This window comes from Trachymyrmex cornetzi, unplaced genomic scaffold, assembly GCF_001594075.2.
Source record: "Trachymyrmex cornetzi isolate Tcor2-1 unplaced genomic scaffold, Tcor1.1 scaffold37, whole genome shotgun sequence".
NCBI lineage: Eukaryota > Metazoa > Arthropoda > Insecta > Hymenoptera > Formicidae > Trachymyrmex > Trachymyrmex cornetzi.
In genome coordinates, this window is record NW_017298429.1 from 647,106 (window position 1) to 661,944 (window position 14,839).

A 14,839-nucleotide genomic window follows, 5' to 3' on the forward strand; every position below is an offset into this window, starting at 1 on the left:
CAACTCGTAATGATCACGGAGACAAACGGCAACCACCGAAACTGTTCGTAGGGAGGGGAACATGAAAAGTCTCTTCTTATCTAAAAGCATTTTCTTATAATTATTTAACAGAAAAATTTGTTAATATTTTAAAAGTTCCCTTATACATTTCCTTTATATATATTCCACGAAGATATATATGTTGTAAATCAAAAATCCATGAAACATCAAGCTGACAACAGAATCCCTTTTCATTTCAGATTGCCGTCGCCCTATAACAAACAGTCGTCGGGAGTTGGCGGTGCTGGCGGTGGTCCTGGGGGTGGCACAAGCATACCCCTGCCCGCGACCGTTGCCGCCACCAGGAGATGCCCTCCGGACAAAGTCAGACCGGCTCCGGCACCAACACATCAATCACAACTCGGTAAGTTCCATCAACTCATCTTTCTCACCCCTTTACTATAAACTTTTTGAGCATCGTCATATTTTACAGAAAAGCATAAAAGCCCTACCTTTATCACAGGTAGACAAAAAATATATGTTTAATATTATATAATATAATAATATTTTATATTAATTTTATATTCTAATATAAATTCAAGTCCTAATTACTATTTTCTGATCAAGAAAGTTTGTATTCAAATAATATTTTATAGATCGATTATATTCTACAAAATACAATAAAGCATATTTTAATTATTATAATTATCAAAATAAATTGATTAAGTTTCTCTTCAATAACATATTATATTATGCATACATATCTTCTAATATACACGCATTTTATATAAATATAAATATTAATTTATATTAATAATTTATATAAAATTATTTTGCTTAAAAGCCAATTATATTTTTTAAAATAATTCGTTATTGTGTGCACATTTTAATGGAAATTGTATTGCACCGGGAACTGCCAGAGAAACGTCCGATTAGTCTGACATCCCGCGTTATTCATCTAAAATTTATTTTTGCACGATAAATAAATGACGAAAAGTGCTACGAATAAAAATGGAAAATGGACGAGATAGATGATATTAAAAAACGTTACTATTAACTTTAACAATAGCCAATAATTGTGGTAACACAAAATTTATTATTTATTTTCCGGTGCAATCGTGAGGACATTCACCACATTTTTGCAAATAAAAATTTATTACTAAGCGAATATTGTTCACCATATCGGTCTTTTAATGGTCGAATGACATTATCCCCAGTCGGTTTTCTTATTTTTTAAAAAGCATTTTATCGCCTTAATTTTATTGCAAGGATCGTTTTAATTATTTTCTGAATTAATCTAGGTGTTTTAGGAAACTTTAAATTTTTTATTTTTATATATCAAAAGAGATACGTTTATAATTAAAAACCGTCTGTAATTTAAAAGAAGTCCGTAGATTAATTATTACTGTGACTGCTAACTCGAAGTAATGTAGATTTGAGGTTGGACCGATGATTGTGAAGATACGCAGAATTATGGGAGGATTTCCTTGCTTTAAACAATTAGGCAATTTTTTCTTTGAAGTCGCATTTCTCTCGAGACCTAAAGAACGGCGAAAGGGTGCGGTGTGCACCCACGTTAAGAACACTCCATTAGCCATTAGCCCCGTGAATAGCTTTTAGCAACCCTTTGCACATTTCTGGCTGTCGTAGGAGATCCTGGACCACCATGAAAACTCATCTCCATAGGACTTCTCCGTTACTGCGAATATACATGGTGGCTTATTCGATCGTATCTTTTTTTATGTGCGTTCTTGTATGCGTTCATTTCTGATTTAGTACGCACGTGTGTCTGTGTAAGCAAACTTTTCTCCTCTGATACGTGTGTACACACATACACATACACACAGGCACATATATATAATATGTATATATATATGTATATATCTAATTTTTATATCCCTTTCATGCTCTTTTTTCTTTCATGAATATCTATAGACTACAGTCGAGAGAAATGTGATTATGGAAAAATAATATAATCATATGTGTTCTGTAATTAAAGTTATTTTTTATCTAGACAACAAATTCGATATATAGACATCGACTTTTATTTTAGCACTTTTCCCAAAAATTAGTATTTGCTCTTATCATAATTCTTCCATGTCTATCTTATTTAGCTGCACTTAGTCTCTCCCAAAATGATGAATAATCTTCTTTGTCTACTCTCCCTTTTCTCTCTCACGAATGCGTCTATCCTTTCTATTGCATGTGCGCTACGCATACGTATAGTAATATTACCTACGAAGGGAATGAGGTGGAAGCGGAGGAAGCCCACTGGGGGTGTTCCCCGCCCCTGCGAGATGGGGTGGCACCCCATAGTTTATACTTTACTCTCAACTCCCGCATTTCCACGGGCCAGATGTGCTCGAGCATCCGATTTACAGGGGTGCTCAACTTCGAGCCTTTTCTCGGGACAATGGAAGTGAAGGAAAAGAAAGTGAAAGAGAGGACCGGTCTCTCTTCGAAAGAGAGCGATAAAATGCATGCACGAGTCCTTTTCTGTACTCTCAACAGTCGTTTAGTCGGCTCTTTGGTTCAATTGCTTAGCGGGTTGTTACGAAAAATGCGAATGCTAACCGGTCCTCGTTTTAAGATTTCCTTTTCTTCCACTACGGAGAACTTGCTCGCTATTACAGCGATCAACAAGAACGAAATAAGTTGTTCATTACATATCGATTCATTCATATAATGACAATATATAAGACTTTTTGTTTAAGAATTTGAAAGTGAAAGTAAAGCAAAGCAATTTATATATAATACATAGATATTAAACAATGTACATATAAATAATGTATATATAAATATTGTTACTTATTTGTTATAAATTTGTCTATATTATTTACAAATTTTAAAAATATCTCACTTGAAGTAGGTAAATAATATATATTGAATTTATTGAATACAACATATTTTTATTAAATATGTTGCTTATAATAAGAGTAATAATAATAATTGAATATTTTTACTTATCTATTTTATTCATGTATACACTGAGAAAAAAATATAGTCAATTTTAATAAATGTTTAGTTCAATACTGCCAACTAAACATTTACTTACAGTAAATAAATATTTGTTCAGTAAAAAAAAAGATTGTTAAATCAAATTGACATTTCTTGTATCAAATAAATATATCTTTATATTTAATAAATATTTATTTGGCAGTATTCAACTATAAATATTTATTAAAATTGACTATATTTTTTTCAGTATATATATAGGTTTTAATATAACGTTTTCGATTTTTAAAATTGTATTATTTTTTCTTGTAATAAAACTGCTAGATAATAGGAAGAAAATGTATGCTTCTATCACTTATTTATCTACAAGGTTGGGTACCTCTGATGCGTAGCTTTATGAAGGGATGCTGTACATTCTCTCTCTCTCTCTCTCTCTCTCTCTCTCTCTCTCTCTCTCTCTCTCTCTGTCGCGCGCTCGCGCGCGCTATTCTCCATATATCCTGATGATATCAAGCATGCGTGTCTGTGTATCTGGATACAGAACGCGTTTACCTACGTTTGAAATAGACTTCCACGTCGTACTTACACAAACTAGTCGACCGGCCATAATGCACGTGCGTCCACGCATAAGCGAAACGGGGCGCCCTTTTCTCATCATGGTTCATGATATTATTTTAGGCTCTTTTTTCCATTTGACTATCTATCATTCATCACGTTGTCGTAGATAACAGCCTAGACGACAACTTTTCTAGGCGTCCTATAGGTCAGGATTTTGAAAGGGATTGTATCGTTATTTTTCTTTCGATAATGTGTGATTATGAATTAGAAAAATGTTTTTCTTATAAATTTATAATCCTGCTTAGCGTAGGATAAATTTGGGTATGATGGGCATAGTTTTTTAAAATGCAAAAAACATGCATTTATTTTTGTCATTTTTTAACAATATTTGGGATATTACTTTCACTGAAGCTTAAAGTAACTAATACCATCGAAATTAAAGAGAAAATACTCAACAGAACTTTAATTTTATCAAAATATTACAAAGTATGCATTGGCCACCTTATCTGATTTTTAGGGAAAAGATGGCCATGATATTAAGAAAAATAGAGCCATAGTATTTATAAATAAATAGTGAAAATAAAAGTATTAATTATAGGTCACTTTGCAATTTACGTACTTTTATTGCGTATGTAATGTTGATTATGGCAGCTTAACTGTAATTTATTAGACATTATAACAGTTTTGCAGACACGTGCAAAACTTTGCAGATAGCCGAAAGAAAAAATATCAGATAATATTTATAATATTGTTATTTTGAACAGTGTACTCATATGAACTACTGTAAATATTGATTATTTTTAAGAATGACTATAAAAATGTACTATTTATCAATTATTGGAGAAATTATGGCCTATGACCATCTTTTCTGTATGGCCATAATACCCTAGTTTACCCTATAGCATTATTTTTATGAGTTTTTATTTATGAAAGAGAACATTAATGTATAGAATATTAAACGAATTTCCTTTAACAAAAGTACATAGCATTATTTTTTCAAGATTTAGTTTTAAATTACTTGTGGAAGTACCATAGGCTTCCAAAACCCGTCTGGTAATCTGTTCATGTTATATTGTTCAAGTTAAAGTTAATTATTCATTTGTATTCATTATATTGTAGCCATTAGATAAAGTAACCTTTGTTTCAATTAGATAAAATTACGCTTTATTCATCTGCACACATATCGATCTCTTTCTCTCCTCTCTCTTTTCCCTCCTTCGGCCTTCTGCTTCGAACTTAACTCAATCCCTACTAATATAATCCGTAGAATTTTCTGAAGAGATTTCCAGTATAATGGAAAATGTCCCAAACTTCTCTATTAAAAACTGCATTTAAAAAATATTAACAGATGCATTATGACCAATTAAAATTCCACATTATAATTTCTATATCAAAAAGAAATAAAAAGTTACATTTATTTAAAATTTTATATTTATAAGATTACAAATTTCATAAATTTATAGATACTATTTTTGTAATATTTATAGTATTTATTTTTAATAAATAATAAATGTGAACAGAAATTAATTTCTTGAAATTCTTTGAATTTATTGAACTTTACTCGTAAACGAGATTTAGTTTTAAATGTGCGCGTTGTGAGATCACCTTAAATACAGTAATCTCACGGGAACCTCCCAAAGAGACAAGTAAAGGTACATAAAAAGAAGAAACAAGAAAAAGAGAGAAAAAAAACTGACTCTTTCGACCATTCGTCAGATCCGTTATAAACTATCTTTCGTTCCACGGGTACGTTCGTATACAAAAAAAAGAAAGAGATGCTTTCGAGAGAAAGAGAAAGCGCAGAAAGATCGGCGATGAAGAGAAGAGGTAGCAAAGGAGAGAGGAACAGCGAGAGAAAATTGAAGTCTCAGAGCACACGTAAGACCTGCTGCACCCGGTCTTTAACCCCGAAACATCAGAGCGCTACAGGGATTCTCAGTTCTAGAAAGAAAATCATGTTTTTGTTTTGAAATTATTTAGTATTAGCACAACATTTAAGAAATGAAATTTTCAAGATATGTCAATGTTCATATTTAGGAATCATCGAAATTACGTAATTGACAATTTATATGCCCAAATATTGCAGATATGCATATTTATTTTTAATCCTTTGTGTTTTTACTATTTTAAAAATATTTAATATTTTTATTTTATTATAATTTATTTGTAAATCATAATAAAAACCTTCTATTCGATAGCTTAATATCTATATGCATGCCCTTCGAAACTATCTTTATTTTTTTCTTTTTATTAATTTTGATATGTCTATATTCATATATTTATTTTTTATGTTAGTAAATTTTTAGTATTTGAGATTTATTTGAATTAATGTATCTTTTGAGCACCACTGAACATGGACATTCAGAAACCTTTAAATCTTTCTTTTCCTTTCGCCTTTCTTCGGTCTCGCGCGAGTTAAAAATACTATCTTATACATTCGGGTACCGGTTCAGTACAGGTTTCGAGAATTAGCCTCCCTCGATGAACCCGCTACACTCATTTCAAACATGTGTTTGTGAAGGCGGCAAGGAAAGACGGTGATGACGCAAAAAAAAAAAGGAAAAGTTACATAGTAAAAATATGACGCAAAAAATATTGGCTACATTTTACCGTGAGTTATGTATGTGTATCATTGGCGTGACGAGATGATCTGAAATTATAAATAACTCTCAGCTATTATTAGCACAAGCGGCGGTTCTTCTTCTTTGCAAGGTCTTCGATCTCGTGCCTCCTTTCTTTTCCTCCTTTTTCTTCTTTTTTTTATTTAATTCTTTCAATTTTTGTTTAAAAAAAACGTGTCCCTTAAAATATAAGCGTTCGACTATATAATTATCATTAAATTAGATAATTTCTAAATGTTCCAATATTTTGATAGAATCGATCGAGAAAATATTGAAATAAATAAAATTAGTAAAAACCGTATATGATGTGAAATCACAAAAATATTTTAAATCAAACTATGTATTTAGTATATAACAAGATAGATATTAAAATTATTTTAATTTAATTATACTTTGGAAATTATGTCAGAAATAAGAAATTTATTTTTAATTATCAGCTCTCAAAGACTTTTCAAATTTTGTAATGCAACACAAAATAATTGTTGAAAATATGTGAAATATAATTAAAAATTATTACGTGTTATATTTTTACTCTTACAAAGTAAATTCAAAAATAATGAATTACAATACAATATGTAGATCTGTATGTTACAATAATGTTAATTATCTCTATTTCGCGCTGTTAACATTATTGATGATTTTTCCTTATAATTCTCTCTCTATATATGTTTCGAATAATTCAGTTCTTCTCTCAGTAGTTACCAGGGAATATACGTGGAAATTGTGGGACGGAGTATATAGACACGTTCAATGCTAAATTGGCAATTCTGATATTATATGTATACACGTAACGCAAGGTGCTGCAAAGCATAATACATCGTATAGGGAAACCTCATCATCGATATGCGAGATATACAGAGACATAATGAAGTGATATCACATTGAACGCTATTGCATTAATTTGAATATAGAATAGTAAACATGTTTAATTGATTCTAAAACGAAAAGTATTATTTCTCTCTATGATAATATTTATTTTTAATTTTAGATACATTCAAAAAAAATGTGATGCGTGAGCACAAATATTTGTGAATCTGTGTTATCTAGACACAGCGCGTTCACGTATAGGGCATTTCTATTCGATTTCTACCTTATCCCTCGTCGCTAGGGCCAGAATAAAATGGGGGTGAAATCCGCTTTGTTCCAGGGCTGGAAAACTCGCTCTTTGTATGCTAGTAGTGTTTTCTACCCCCTTGGCGATTTTCAACCGTCACCACCAGCTTTTTCTCGATCTTTCGCAACATCATACTTGCGACCCTCTCAAGCTCTTGTACTCTCCGGACTTTCATCTCTCAACTCTGCTGTACTTTAAACTTGCCTCTTACAATCCTCATCTCCGTACAACTTGAATCTTCTTTCGTCGATTTATTAATAATTTCTATTGATTTATATTTTTCTATTTGTTTAATTTGTTTATAATTTTTAAACTGTTATTACATAGATTGATATTATATTATATGTTATTTATTTGTGAATTGTTATTTCTTTTTACAAAAAAAATATTATCTAAATTTTATTCTAGATTTTATTTATAATTGCTTAATTTATTAAAAAAAATTATGATATTCAAAGTGCATGTTTAATAACTGCATGTTTAAATAACAGGTAACACACGTGAAATCATATATGTATATAACAATTCCATTTAATGCTGTCGAATGAAATCAGGTTCAGGTTATATCACGACCGAAATATCAATGCCAGAAACACAATCTATCAAAAGCGAAATATCAATATTTCCAGAATATGTAGAAATATTGTAAGCTTCTCCACGCGGTACATTTCCCATGAGAAACACAAATATGCACCGATGTACATCCCTCGGGATATAGCTCGCGATGCGGATTTTTATTAATCGCACGTCACTCTCTTTTCTCTTTGCTGCGATAACGTGAGTGAAAAGAAACACTCGCGAGGTTGGAATACTTTTCAACCTGATCTCTGATATTTTTCCCTTTTTTCCTGTTTCTTCCACATCTCTCTTTCGTATACTCTGTCTTTTGCACTCTTGCTTTCTCTTACTTATACATGCACGTGAATACTATGTATGTTGCATATTTTCCCTTATGTATTCCCTTTCATCCTTTTTTTCTCTCCGTCACATGGATGCTGCGTGTTTTACCTGTTATCTTTAACATATTCCCTTTCTCTCTTGTCTCGCTTTTTCCCTATTTCCTCCTCTTTTCCTTTTCGTTTCTTGTTTGTCTCTGTTCAGGCTCTTTTTATGCAGATAGATACTTCTTGTACCTATCTCTTTTCTCCCATGTTGCTGCGGTTTTTCTGATGACGATATCTTGCCACGCATTTCCATTATCAAATTCTCGACAGTTCGTCTACTGTCGCTCATGTTATTTGTGGCTGTCGCATTCATATGTGATCCGTGACCACGAACGCGACTAGGCTTGGAAATTACAGGACTCGCGTAAGTGACTCAAGACTAATTTCAGAAAAATTTAATCTTGATCTATGATATAGCCGAGGAAGAACTAATTATTATTCAAATATCTTTTAATTTTAATTCTTATAAAATTTAATTTTAATTTTTAATTTTGTTTATTTTTGTATTATTTATTATATATATTATATAATTTTTGTATTTTATTATTATATTAATTCTTAAAAAATTATTCCTTGTAAATTTCATATTTTTTAATTTAAATAGTAGGTCTATTTATTTTTGGCATTAAGAATTTAGGTATTGTACTTGTAGAGAAGATATTGATGAACAAAGTTTAAACAATTTTATGGAATCAATAAAGCAGAATTCTATTACTTTAAAGTAAATTGCAATAAATAATCAAACAATAAAAGCGAGCGAGTGATTGTTCTTTTTTATACAGGCTGCTGTTTTTTAAATGCAGATACCTGCATACATGTATGTAGGATAAAAGCAGGGGTTATGGAATAGCTTTTTTTTAAATTAACATTGCTCCGATATAAATGCATATGAAGACTTTAAATTTACACAGAACTCTTGAGGAATATGTTAGCTACAACATCCAATAAATAAAAGTCGCCAAAATTTAAGTCCAACGTCAATATTAACAAAAAAGTCAAAAGTGAGAAAATGGGGGGGGTCTAAAAAATGGGATGTAATATGGAATACCGATAAAATTTTGACCATAGTAATAAATAATACAATAAATGAAATCCAAATTTGTTTATTTATATAAACTGATCAAGAAAAATAGAAAACTGTTTAATTTTTATATTGTACAATGAGACAGAAAATATAATAGCATCATTACGAACGTTATTACGCATGGATAAATAAAAAATCGCAAATAAGCTGATATAGAATACATGCTCTGATCTAACCTAATCTAATCTAATCTGATCACGAATAAGTTGCTAACATGCATGGAATCTATTCCATATTCTCAACCCTCGATGTATTCCACATTACCTGCATGTCGTCATATGACAAATAAAGTCTTTCCGTAGCAATAAACAAGTTTGGAATAGCAATTAATCAGCATAATATTGTTCATGCAACATTATTAAAAGCGTCTGTGCAATATAAGCATTAAAAAAACTTACCTTCAGTTTGTGAAAACACTTTTTAGAAAAAGCTGCCGAATCTTTTGACGTAACGAAAATGAATAAATGTTAATTGTAGCAAAACAGTTGGTCGAACCGAGTTCATTGCTTGTTATGACATGTTTGGTAACAGTTGCAATAACTTTCAGCGATTGCCGCCAGATTGCAATGCTTTGTTTAAAAAATAAGCCACTATTCCATATTAGTAGCCTATGCCATAATCCCTGATTTTACCCTACCTATCCATTATACACTTTGACATGCAATGCTTTCATGTGTACCTAAACAAAGACAGACGCTCGATTTTAAAAAGAGCTCGAGTTTTGAATCAATTTTTCAATATTTCTTATTAAAAAATTATAATTATTCTTTACTATCGTATTTTTATATCAACATGACCAATCACATTGCTTCAAGTTTTTATTAATCTTAAAAAAACTATTATTTTTTTATTTATATCCTTTATTTGTTTTTTATAATATATAATATTTGCTTTTTAAATTCTTTTTAATAAGATTCTGCACATTTCATGATTTTAAAACATAGTATATGCTTGAAGGTGCTCCTTTTCTACTATTACTTATTGCGGACGGGTTTCTCCTCTTAATATAATGTGTAATGAAATCTTGAATTGAAAGCGAGAGTGCACCCCCACGATAAGTTGCAGTCGCATAGTATTTTTTCATTTTTATTGACAAGGTTGCACCTGTTCTCTCGAAATGAACATTCTGAAAAAACACGACACGTGAACATGACAGAGAGTTCAGGAGGAAGATTGTCTTGAAAAGAGAACGAGGGTCCTGCAATCGGCAGACAGACAGGCATGCAGGAAGGATAGGAGGAGAGAAGCAAGCAGGCAGGACAAATAAGGGAATCTAGAAAAAAGGGAAGATTGCAATTTGTGCTGTGAAGCTCGGCTGCGAAACGAGACAGCCGACTGACGCGACGGGGTGTTCGTTCGTTCCACGCGGGGAAAAAAATGACGTCGATTGCGCGCCATTCTGCTGATGAGTGCCTCTTTGTGAGGAAGAAATGCGCTCCTTACTGTGTTCATGTTCGGTGTTCACGTTTTCAAAATATCATGAAACAATATTAGAAATATCTGTTTCGAGACTTTTCCATTTTATAATATTTTTATATTCTATCCCTTTTTGTGTTTCTGTAAAAAAAATTTTAAAAGATTTAAAAATATATCTTCTTTTATACATATTTTATATAGTAACATATACATGTTATAATATAATATGTATATGTTACTATATAAAAAGGGATAGAATATAAAAATATTATATTATGTTATAATATAGTATAATATGTATATAAATTCACACAGAAATATTTAAGTATTAAAATCCACTTTGACTGAATATAGAAATTCTTTTCAATTATATAATTTTTTAAAAAATTATTACAGGAAATACTCTTTATAAATCATATTATTAAATTTTTGACGTCTAAAATCACAATCTTGTAATATATTACAACGCAAATCGAGCGAACGAATATCATCGACTTTCAATCGAATTCGAAGAACCTCTAAACTCTTTGGAGATTTCTTTGCGATCGTCAAAGTACAGCCATTCGAAGCATCTTTGTCGCAATTGATCAAAGGTGAAATTGCTAGCGTAAAAGTGCTTCCAAGCTCGCTTTCGAGCACTCCTCTCGATCGATCTCTTTCGTCAACTCCTAATCCTTTTCCATCTGTTTCTCCCTTGGGACTCTCGATCTTTGCTCTCGCTCCCATCGATCTCTCCAAACTTTTATTCAACGGCTTCGCAAAACGTCCTTCTTCGAAAGTTCGCGACGATAAAAAGCGAGCCTGAAATAAAACAAACTTCTTTCTCTTTCAGGAGAGGGATTTTTTTTGTTTCTTCTTTTTTTGAGGAACACGACTGTGCGGGATATTCATTTGCTATTTCAATGCACTACGTAGTTTGCCGGACTTCCTCGTCATCACAAAGACCGGATATTCCCTTTCTTTCATTTACTACAATGAAGATCCAAAGTGGTCATAGTTTTACAAATATGCTTGCAATTGAAATGGCACATTATTATTTATTATTATTATTATTGTTGTTATTATTATTGTTATTATAAGAAAACGAATGTATTCACATTCGTGTTGTAAAATGATTTTGGACAGTGTAATTTTCTCATACTTTTTTTATTTTATTAGTTTATTAGACATAGATATTTCAATTTTTCCTGTTAAATATTGATCATCATTTTAAAAGTACTTTTAATAATAAAAGTTTGAGATCGGCGTGTGTATATCATGTTTCTTATTACAATGTTGTTTCTTATTACTCTCTAGACAAAAGACCCATACAATTTTTTGCTAGTGACCGACGGGCGACACGCTAGGCATCGATTCGAATGATAGAGCAACATCCTTTGCTCAAGAGAGTGTCTTGTTTATTTGTTCCGCGGGTACCGACAGCTGTTACCGACATTAACTCCGTCCTGTTTCATCCCACGCATCTCTACACTATTGTCGTCGCTATTACCCCTCCTGATCATCGGCCATTATCGAACGAGACCCTCGAGTCGAGACCCTGAGAGGCGCACATGTTCATTTAATTCATAAGGGAACTAATATAAACTCCAAAAACAGAATCCCCAGAAAATTTCGCGATATAGAAACTTATAATTGTAGATAATTAAATGATTGTATAAATTAACATAAAGTATTAACTATAATGTATTAATATTGACTAATATATTTTTTATATAAAATGAAATTTTATTTCCACTGAAGCTAAACAAAAAAATCTAAATTTCTATTATGTAAATATACAAATATATAACATATATATATTTTAATATAACATTAGTTATTAAAATAAATATGTTAAATAATTTAATAAAATAAACTATATATTAATATAATCGATTTTTTTAAATATAATAATTTCTATTAAATTCTATCACTTTCCTCAAACTGAATCAATCAAATCCAGCGTGAAGCGACAAGTGATTCCGTTATCGTGCGGTTAATGGCAAACCTTCTTGAAATGTATTCGATGCACCTTTTATGATCGCCAGGGGGAGGAATAAAATAGGATCAGATCGTTGAAACGGACAAGAGGGTTCAACACACGTGCTACATTATATCTTGCGGGCCTCGGGATCATCATCGTTTATCATCGCGCTTCATCATCTGACGTACCGTTACGCTCGCGTGCCTTATCCTGCATCGATGTCCATCACGATTTCCAATTTCATTATTTTTCATTAATCCTTGTTATGAAGAGAGAGAGAGAGAGAGAGAGAGAGAGAGAGAGAGAGAGAGAGAGAGACATAACTTTTTTGCTTTGCTTGAAGTACGATGAGATTAGTTGTACACCTTCTTATCACATTAATATAATTAATATTTATCAGAAAGCTACAATACAACATATTTTGCGTCCTCCTTATTACGAAAATTCTTACAGAGAAAAGGTTGGAACAAATTAAAATAAATATTGATACTGTTAAATATAATTTTTTTGAAAGATCTTAATATAGATATTTTACAATGTTACGTAATGCAATTGAGATTTTCTCCGTATTTTGAGTCAATGCATTTAAGCAATTTACTCGGAGATCGGAGATTAGGTTGTGCGGTTAATAATGTTCACTGGGAAGTATTGGATAGTTTTTCGGAAGGGTAATTTTGAATCCGGTGCCAAAAAGATTACGAAGCTTATAGGCGAATCTACGTGGATCGGCTTTTCGAATGTTCTTGTAATTCGGAAACGTAAGATTGATCTTTAATCGGTTGAGAGTATATACGCGTTCGCGGGGTGAGTCTACTGGTTTCTTTTGATTTAATAATTGCGCTAGTTTTTCGAAATATGGGAAAGTATCGTGATTTGAAATGAGAACTGATTTTATTTGAAATCTTAATCTCCTCTCTCTCGCTGTCTTCGTCCGCCTTTAGTAGGCATGGAAATAATGCAAAAATTATTAATGTTCAAGAAGAACTGCTGTAAGACGGGGGCCGCGCTATTGGCAGCGACAATCGTAACAGTCTTCTGGATATGAGATAATTATGAATATCCTGAGAATGCTATAAGACGGGGGCCACGCTATTGGCAGCGACCATCGTAACAATCCTCCGAATGTGAGATAATTATGAATATCCGAGAAAGTGCTATAAGATGGGGGCCACGCTATTGGCAGCGACAGTCGCAACAATCCCTCGGATACTCATATATATGTACTTAAATGTAATTGAGTGAGACGCAGAGCAGAGATTTAGGTTTCAGCGAGATTTAATATATTCAATATTTTCGTTTAATAATAAAAAGAAAAATATAAGAGTGAAACAGAACAATAAAAAAAAAAAGGAAAATATGGAGTGTATTTCTGAGGAAGCGCGAGGATAGTTCTCACCTTGATCAAGTTGATTTCTGATCAAAACTGTATGTAAGAATGAATAAAATACTGGCTTGAATAAAAGAATCAACTGTATGACTATGTAACTGACTTGAATAAAAGAATGACTGACTTGAACTGAACTAAACTGAATAAAAGAATTAACTGTCTTGGATAAAAGAATGACTGACTTGAACTGAACTAAACTGAATAAAAGAATTAACTGTCTTGGACTGAATTGAATTGAAGAATAGAATTAACTGTCTTTCGACTGCTTTTAGCAGTTCCTTTTATATTTTGGAAATGAATATGGGAGTGTCTTTTCAGGACCAATCAACACTCCTCAAAATTTGGTAGAACCTCTACTCGCGCTTGGTTCCTTAAGATAAGGTAGTACGGCTCCGCGTAAGCCCTACTCCCCACTCTACAGGTTTAATCTTAATAGGTAATAGTTGAGAGTTTTAATTTATAATAAAAATTCGGTTTTCCTTAACTAACATCCTTATGCGAGGCGAATCTATTACACTCTGAATTATATATCTAAAATTAGTTTAATTTTTTGGAAGAATTTATTGGAAGAAAAAAGAAAAAAGGAAGAAAAAGATATTCGTCCTCGCATTCAGGAAGATTTCTATTTTGTTATTAATTGCTTAATTATTAAACACAAATGTAACATACATTATCACTAACATGCTGTTAATATACGCTTTTATTTATTATTTAATAGAAATGCTTCTTTGAAAAAGATCGTGGAATATTCTTAGACATTCTTTAGAGTAGATAATCTGTGTGACGCATAAAGGTACATAACGTGATCTATCTGTTGG

The 14,839-nt window shown here is 31.7% G+C and overlaps 1 protein-coding gene across 3 annotated transcripts in view; it reads left to right on the forward strand.

Annotated features, from left to right (window-relative positions):
- Positions 1–14,839, forward strand: part of sick (sickie) — a 180,085-nt gene that overhangs the window by 99,469 nt on the left and 65,777 nt on the right. For all 3 annotated transcript variants that reach the window (XM_018511347.1, XM_018511346.1, XM_018511348.1), the window contains one exon: positions 240–403. In XM_018511347.1, coding sequence (XP_018366849.1) covers positions 240–403 — 164 coding nt within the window. The remainder of the gene's footprint in view (positions 1–239; positions 404–14,839) is intronic.